This window comes from Vigna unguiculata, chromosome 10 (assembly GCF_037176805.1).
Source record: "Vigna unguiculata cultivar grain cowpea cultivar isolate G323 ecotype 2 chromosome 10, ASM3717680v1, whole genome shotgun sequence".
Lineage (NCBI taxonomy): Eukaryota > Viridiplantae > Streptophyta > Magnoliopsida > Fabales > Fabaceae > Vigna > Vigna unguiculata.
Window position 1 is genome coordinate 8,117,294 of NC_140801.1, and position 7,436 is coordinate 8,124,729.

At 31.5% G+C, this 7,436-nt stretch overlaps 2 protein-coding genes across 2 annotated transcripts; both read left to right on the forward strand.

The window, feature by feature from the left end:
- The first annotated feature begins 2,993 nt into the window (after window positions 1-2,993).
- Window positions 2,994-4,734, forward strand: LOC114165177 (uncharacterized). Its single transcript, XM_028049839.1, has 3 exons — window positions 2,994-3,725; window positions 3,817-4,000; window positions 4,070-4,734. The coding sequence occupies exons 1-3, from the start codon at window positions 2,994-2,996 to the stop codon at window positions 4,732-4,734; spliced, it is 1,581 nt and encodes a 526-aa protein (XP_027905640.1).
- Window positions 4,735-4,839: 105 nt separating this feature from the next.
- Window positions 4,840-7,125, forward strand: LOC114165178 (uncharacterized). The gene has a single exon (XM_028049840.1). It carries the CDS (start codon window positions 4,840-4,842, stop codon window positions 7,123-7,125), a length of 2,286 nt encoding a protein of 761 aa, XP_027905641.1.
- The last annotated feature ends 311 nt before the right edge of the window (window positions 7,126-7,436 follow it).

The following is a 7,436-nucleotide window of genomic DNA, read 5'->3' on the forward strand; positions in this document are numbered from 1 at the left end:
TAAAAATTATAAATATATTTTTAACTTATATCTATTTTTAATTAATTTTATCAAATTACTTCAATTAAAAGTCGTTGGTATGCATTATTTTTACTTTATGAAATAACTACATATCAAACTTTATTTACTACAGGTACATAATGAAATAACAGGGTTTTCAATATAAAAATAATATTCTTATACATAAGAGGGGTGTGTTTGTTTATATCATATATAAACTTGACATAAAAAGCTACCATAGTTATCACAATATGTTTTAAAGTTCATTTTTGTGACAGAGAATATCGAAGAGTATAGTTTTCATCGGTTTTTAAGTTTGATTATTTATAGAAATCAATAAAACTTAATATTTTTAAAAATAGATGCTTGAACAATTTTAATACGGTTGGAAACAAAAAAACTTAAGGTACTAATGTTAGATTTATAAACTTTTTAATTCAGCCTACATTTTATATCCATTAGTCTCTTTGTAATATGGTTATCAATTTATTTCGTTATTTATCACGTAAAAATTTATGACACTTGATATTGGTTTTTAAAATTATAATAATAAAAATTAATCAATGTATTGTTTTGTGATATAACAATTACATTTACATTACACTACCCCTTCATGTATTATTTATTTTATCATTTTACCAAATAAAAAATATAAATGGTCACAATGGTCATTTGATAATAAGATTAGTGTTAAAGTAATAAATTATAACAGTATAATCATGTATTAATATGAAATTTAAAATGTAATTTTCTTCTTATTATTGTACAAATCTCTATGTCCCTAGCCTTATGTCCAAACAAAACATAGAATATACTAATACTAAGCAATTTTTTTTAGAAATTAGCAACTTTTTTACATTCTGTGTTATTTTAAAACTGACAAATTACTTTTTTTAATTACAATTTTTTTTTCAGTAACTTGCTAACTAGCCTGTCATCATCTGCATTGTTGCTCTTCATTGTTACATCAAATCAAATTTTGTAGTCTTTCTAGTCACACATTTAGGTATTTCTTCCTATATCATTATCTTCTTTTAGTTTTATTTGTTGTACATATTATGCACTACTTTCATTGTCCTTCTTTTCATCCATTACTTTCTTCCAAGTAATACATTTTTAAATTTATATTAATTTTGGATTTATTATTTATTATTTTTTGTTTAAATAGACAACATACCTAAATGGAAAATATTCCTTCTAACAAATCAACATCAGAACAACAAAGACAAAGATGGAGAATAAATGCTGCAAATAGAAGACGTAGAATGACCCCCCAACAAAGACTTATTGAACAGTCTAAAAGAAGGAAAAATAATCCTGAAAACACAACCAACATTGTCCAAATGCCAAACAGAGCTCCCCGATTGAGAATGACATCTATTCGACAAATGGCTCGGTCCGTAACTAATGCAGGTAACATCACATTTTTCCTCATCACTATTGTATGTAAACTATATATTCGATTTAAATAAAATTTAACTTATCTTTTAAATATTAGCTTATGGTTTGGTCCCACAAAGGTTTGCAGGACGTAATGATAATGACGAAGAACCAAGTAATACACACATTACTGAAACTCTACATGGTCAGTCAATTTTATTCATCAATATTTAATCCATGTTATTTACTTACCATTTTATGAAATATTTACATATTTATATTTATTATGCTTCATGCTTTCACATAACAGGTTCTCCTCATGCACCACAAAGGTTTGAAGAATATAATGTATATGAAGCATTGTCAAGTACTTCACTTGTCAGTAACATAGATTGTGGTTAGTACACTATATTTGTATTATGTACAACAGTAAAAAACATATATAAACAATAATGTATTCTAACAATCTTAAAAATACTTCATAAATAATTACATTTACTTACGCTTAAATGTAAAATTATATCTAATTGTACAAAAAAGTATAATACAACTTCTTTGTTTAGGTTTAAACCCACCTCATCACTACTGTATGTCATTAGCCGAGAAAATCCTTCCGAGTATGCTTACATTCTTTTTAGTTCTTTCCTGTAAAGTATATATTTGATTCAAATACAATTTATCTTATTTTTTAAATATTAGGTTATGGTTTTGCCCCACAAAGGTTTCCAGGACGTAATCATAGTGAAGCAGGACCAAGTAATACGCACATTACTGACAGGTTTCCAAGACGTAATGATAATGAAGCAGGACCAAGTAATACGCACATTACTGACAGGTTTTCAGGTCGTAATGATAATGAAGCAGGGCCAAGTAATACACATATTACTGGCACTGAACATGGTTAGTCAACTTTATTCATCAATAGTTAATTTATGTTGTTTACATTCCATTTCAAAAAATATTTTCATTCTATTTATTTACTATTATAGGATTTGTAATTATGATTTTGATATAATTTATTACGGTGTTGAATAATAAAACACCTTTAAGTATCGTTAATTTTCGCAATTACTTCCTTTTTTTCTCTATGTATCAAGATATGATTATACTTTATTACCAACTATCATGGTTTTTAATTTTCTCTTTATTTATTATAGTGATATTGGTTTTTTATTATGTACTTTTTTTTCATTGATTTAATACCACACAGGTTATGGTTTTCCTACACAAAGATTGGAAGGATGTAATCATAATGAAGCAGGACAAAGTAATACACACGTCAGTGCCCTTCAACATGGTTAGTAAATTATTTCCATCAATAGTTAATACTAATATTGGTACCATTGAACCTTATTTGTATCTTTTTCCTACCATAATTAATACATGTTGTGCTTTAAGAATGCACTTTTCATACTTTTGCAATTTATAATACTACATTATTTACTATTCCTCCAATTTATCACAATAATGTAGATATGCTACATGGATTCCCCCGAACACATAATAGTGCTAGAAATTTTTTAAATACGGTTCCGATGCTCAAATTTCAATTGTCTACACCAACTACATGTCCACATTGTCATGCACGATTATTTTATCATGAATCGCGCGATATGTGTTGCTCTAGTGGGAAAGTCTTACTTCCACGTGTTCCTCCTCCACATGAGCTTCTTCAAATATTTTCAGATCAAACATCTGAAAGTAGACATTTTAGACAACATATAAGAAGTTACAATCATGTCTTCTCATTCACTTCTCTTGGTGTTCATATGGATGAAACTATAGTAGCAAATGGTCGTGAAATATATAGTTTTCGTGCTCAAGGTGCAATCTATCATAGGATAGGAGGATTTTATCCAAATGATGGGTCCAGACCCCGGTTTTTGCAGTTGTACATTTATGACACTGAACATGAATTACAAAATAGAATGTTGGAAAACCCTCAACTTCATCAAACTATTGTTCATAAATTGCAACAAATATTACACCGGTGCAATCCTTTTGTGCATGTATTTCGACAACTTGCTCAAGAACCAAATATTCAGATATGTTCTTTACTCATTAAAGAGCGTCCTGCGAATCAACCACAGTATAATCTTCCAACTGCATCTCAAGTAGCAACTATTATTGTTACTGCAGACACAGAATCAATGGCACGTGGCCGAGATATTAAAGTTGTAGGTCATGATGGAAATTTAATAAACATACAAGAAACCGTAGGATATTATGATCCTTTACAATATCCTTTATTATTTCCATTTGGAACATATGGCTGGGACACCAACACAAAAAATCATAATGGCCAAAGTATCTATTGCCGAGAATATTATAGTTTCATGCTTCAGGTAACTTCTATCATAATTATCCCAGTTTCATTAAATTATGTAATATTAAGAAGGCTAACATATTTTAGAAACACGTGATTATTTAATGTAGATTCGTCCAAATGATCAGTCTGTAATATTACAAGCGGGACGACTTTTACAACAATATGTTGTAGATAACTACGTTAAGATTGAGACCGGAAGGTTACGATGGATTCGTAATCATCAAAACAACATTCGTGCTGAAGTGTACCAAGGTTTGCAGGATGCTTTGTATGAAGGACAAACTCACGCAGGTAAATATATTTAAAACAACATTTATTACATCTAATTATATTATCATTCACTCTTTCATTTCTTTGAAGATACTGTTGGAAAGAGGACAATATTAACATCGTCATTTATTGGTAGTCGTCGAGACTTGACACAACGATATCAAGATGGTATGGCAATTGTTGCTCACAATGGAAAACCTGATATTTTTCTTACAATGACATGCAATCCATCTTGGAGTGAAATTTCTTCTGAACTACAAAATCAACAAACTCCACAAGATCGCCCTAACTTGCTCACAAGAATCTTTCGAGCAAAATTTGAGCAATTGAAGGAAGATGTTGTTAATAAAGGAGTCCTCAGAAAAGTTAATAGTTATATGTATGTTACTGAATTTCAAAAACGTGAGTTGCCGCATGTACATATGCTATTGATCTTAGATAATAATGATAAGTTACGTGATCCACAAGATTATGATAGCATTGTGAGGGCAGAAATACCAAATAAGGCAGAAGAACCACAGTTGCATGAAGCTGTGTTGAAACACATGATACATGGTCCTTGCGGAACTCTCAATCCTAGATCACCATGTATGAAGCGCAATCAATGCCAAAAGAGATTTCCCAAGGATTTCTTGGAAGAAACACGACAAGGTAATGATTCATATCCACAATATAGAAGACGTTTTGATGAACCAATTTCCATAAATAGAAATGTGACTGTTGACAATAGATGGGTGGTTCCTTATAATCCTTAGTTACTCTTAAAATACGACTGTCATATAAATGTTGAGGTCTGCAGCAGCATCAAAAGTATTAAATATTTGTATAAGTATGTTTACAAAGGACCAGATCGAGTAACAATGGAGATTCATAGAGGACCAATTATAGATGAAGTCCAACAATATCTCGATGCTAGATGGATTTGTGCTCCCGAGGCTTTATGGAAAATCTTCAGATTTACAATCTATCGAATGAATCCAGTTGTTGAAAGATTGCAAATTCATTTACCAAATCGACAACAAGTGCGATTTTATAAGCACCAAAACATCAATGACGTGTTGAATAATGATAACAACTCCAAAACCATGCTCACACAATTTTTTGCCCTCAATCAAAGAGATCCCCAATCTAGAACATTTTTGTATCGAGAAATTCCAGAGCATTATTGTTGGAATAATAGACATAAAGAATGGTATCCAAGAAGGTCAAACAAGAAAGTTATCGGCCGAATGTATACTGTATCTCCTTTTGAAGGAGATAAGTTCTTCTTGCGGGTTTTGCTTTCTCATATAAGAGGACCAACCAGTTGGGAATATCTATTATCACCAAATGAAACATATTGTCACACATTCAAAAAGGCGGCTGAGAAATGGGGATTTTTAGAAAGTGACAATAGTATTCATGAATGCTTAGTTGAAGCATCAACTTTACAAATGCCATATGCTTTACGAAGACTATTTGTGACCATATTACTTTTTTGTGAACCAACTGATGTTAGAAGCCTTTGGAATCACTTCCACACCTATATGCTAGAAGATTATACTTCAACCAACACTTCTGTCAATGAGAACTTGATTCCTATGTTATTGAGGGATTTAAATGACCTTTTAATTCAGCATGGTAAAACAATCAAGGATTTTGATTTGCCACCTTTATCTTATGATGCATTGGCAACTACTTCAGTACCAAGAATTATACAAGAAGAATTATCAATACAGATACCTAATGAAGATGTTGACAATGTACAGAGATTGAATCATGACCAACTCATTGCCTTCAATACCATTTTAGATGTAATCAACCGTAATCAAAGTCAAGTCTTTTTTGTGGATGGACCAGGCGGAACCGGTAAAACATTTCTTTATCGTACTTTAATTGCACATTGTAGGAGCAACGGTCAAATTATTTTAGCTACAGCCTCCTCTGGTATAGCAGCAACATTATTACCGGGTGGTAGAACTGCACATTCTCGATTTAAAATACCTATCAATGTCGAGGCCGGTTCGTTTTGTTCTATAAGTAAACAATCAGATCTTGCAAAACTAATAAAAATAGCAAAGGCAATTATTTGGGATGAAGCACCCATGATTAACAAATATGTTTTGGAGGCACTAGATCAAACATTAAAGGACATTCTAGATTCTGATGCTCCATTTGGGGGGAAAGTGATCATATTAGGAGGTGATTTTCGTCAGGTACTGCCAGTTGTTCAAAAAGGTACAAAAGCACAAATGATTTATGCCTGTATTATTAACTCTCATTTATGGAGTAACACAAAGATATTACATTTACAACAAAACATGAGATCATTACAAGATCACAATTTTGCTGAATATCTCATGCGCATTGGAAATGGTATTGAACCAACACAAGTTGATGACATGGTTAAAATACCCCAACAACTAGCAATATCATGGGAAGGAGAAACCTCAATACAACACCTCATACACCAAACTTTTCCTCAATTACAATTTCATACATGGGATGCATCTTATATGGCTGAACGAGCCATACTAACTCCAAAAAATGAAGATGTAGAAAAACTTAATGACATAATTATCGATCTATTTCCAGGAGAAGATCGTAATTTGTTGTCATTTGATGAGGTTGAAGGAGACACATATCATTTATACCAACATGAGTACTTACACACTATTTGTCCAGGAGGTTTGCCACCACATAACTTAAAGGTTAAAAAAGGATCACCGTTAATGTTGTTGCGAAACATAGACCCTAAATCTGGGTTATGTAATGGGACAAGATTATTATGTCGTGGGTTCTATATGAACATGTTGGATGTTGAAATATTGACAGGTCACCATGCAGGAAAAAGAGCTTTCTTACCAAGAATTAAACATAAAACAACAGAGAGTGCAGGTCTTCCTTTTGTGCTTATTAGGAAACAATTCCCTGTGAGATTGAGTTTTGCAATTACTATAAATAAATCACAGGGACAAACTATACCTACTGTTGGAATTTACCTTCCACGACATGTTTTTAGCCATGGTCAATTATATGTTGCTTTTTCAAGAGGTGTTTCTCAAACTTCCACAAAAATCCTTATTAAAGAAGGACACCTTGAAGGACAAGAAGACATTTTTACCAAGAATGTTGTTTATAAGGAAATTTTGTTATCTCAAAACTAGGTATTGTTCGTTTTTTACTTCATTTATGTCATTAAAATGACTATATTTTCATATTCTACCTAATTATACTTATATTTACAACTACGACAATAAAATTCATCATATTTATTTTATACCTTGCAGGTACGATAATAACTAAGGACAACTTACACCTCAATGAAGAATTACATGTAAGTCATTTCTACAATTTTATACCACAAGAGGTGATATGCGATAAGTGTAGTTTTAAAAGTTTAGTTCCCAATCTTGCAATAGTTGACATTTTCTTCGTAGAATGCAAAATTTATGAACCAATGGAACACTTGGAAGGA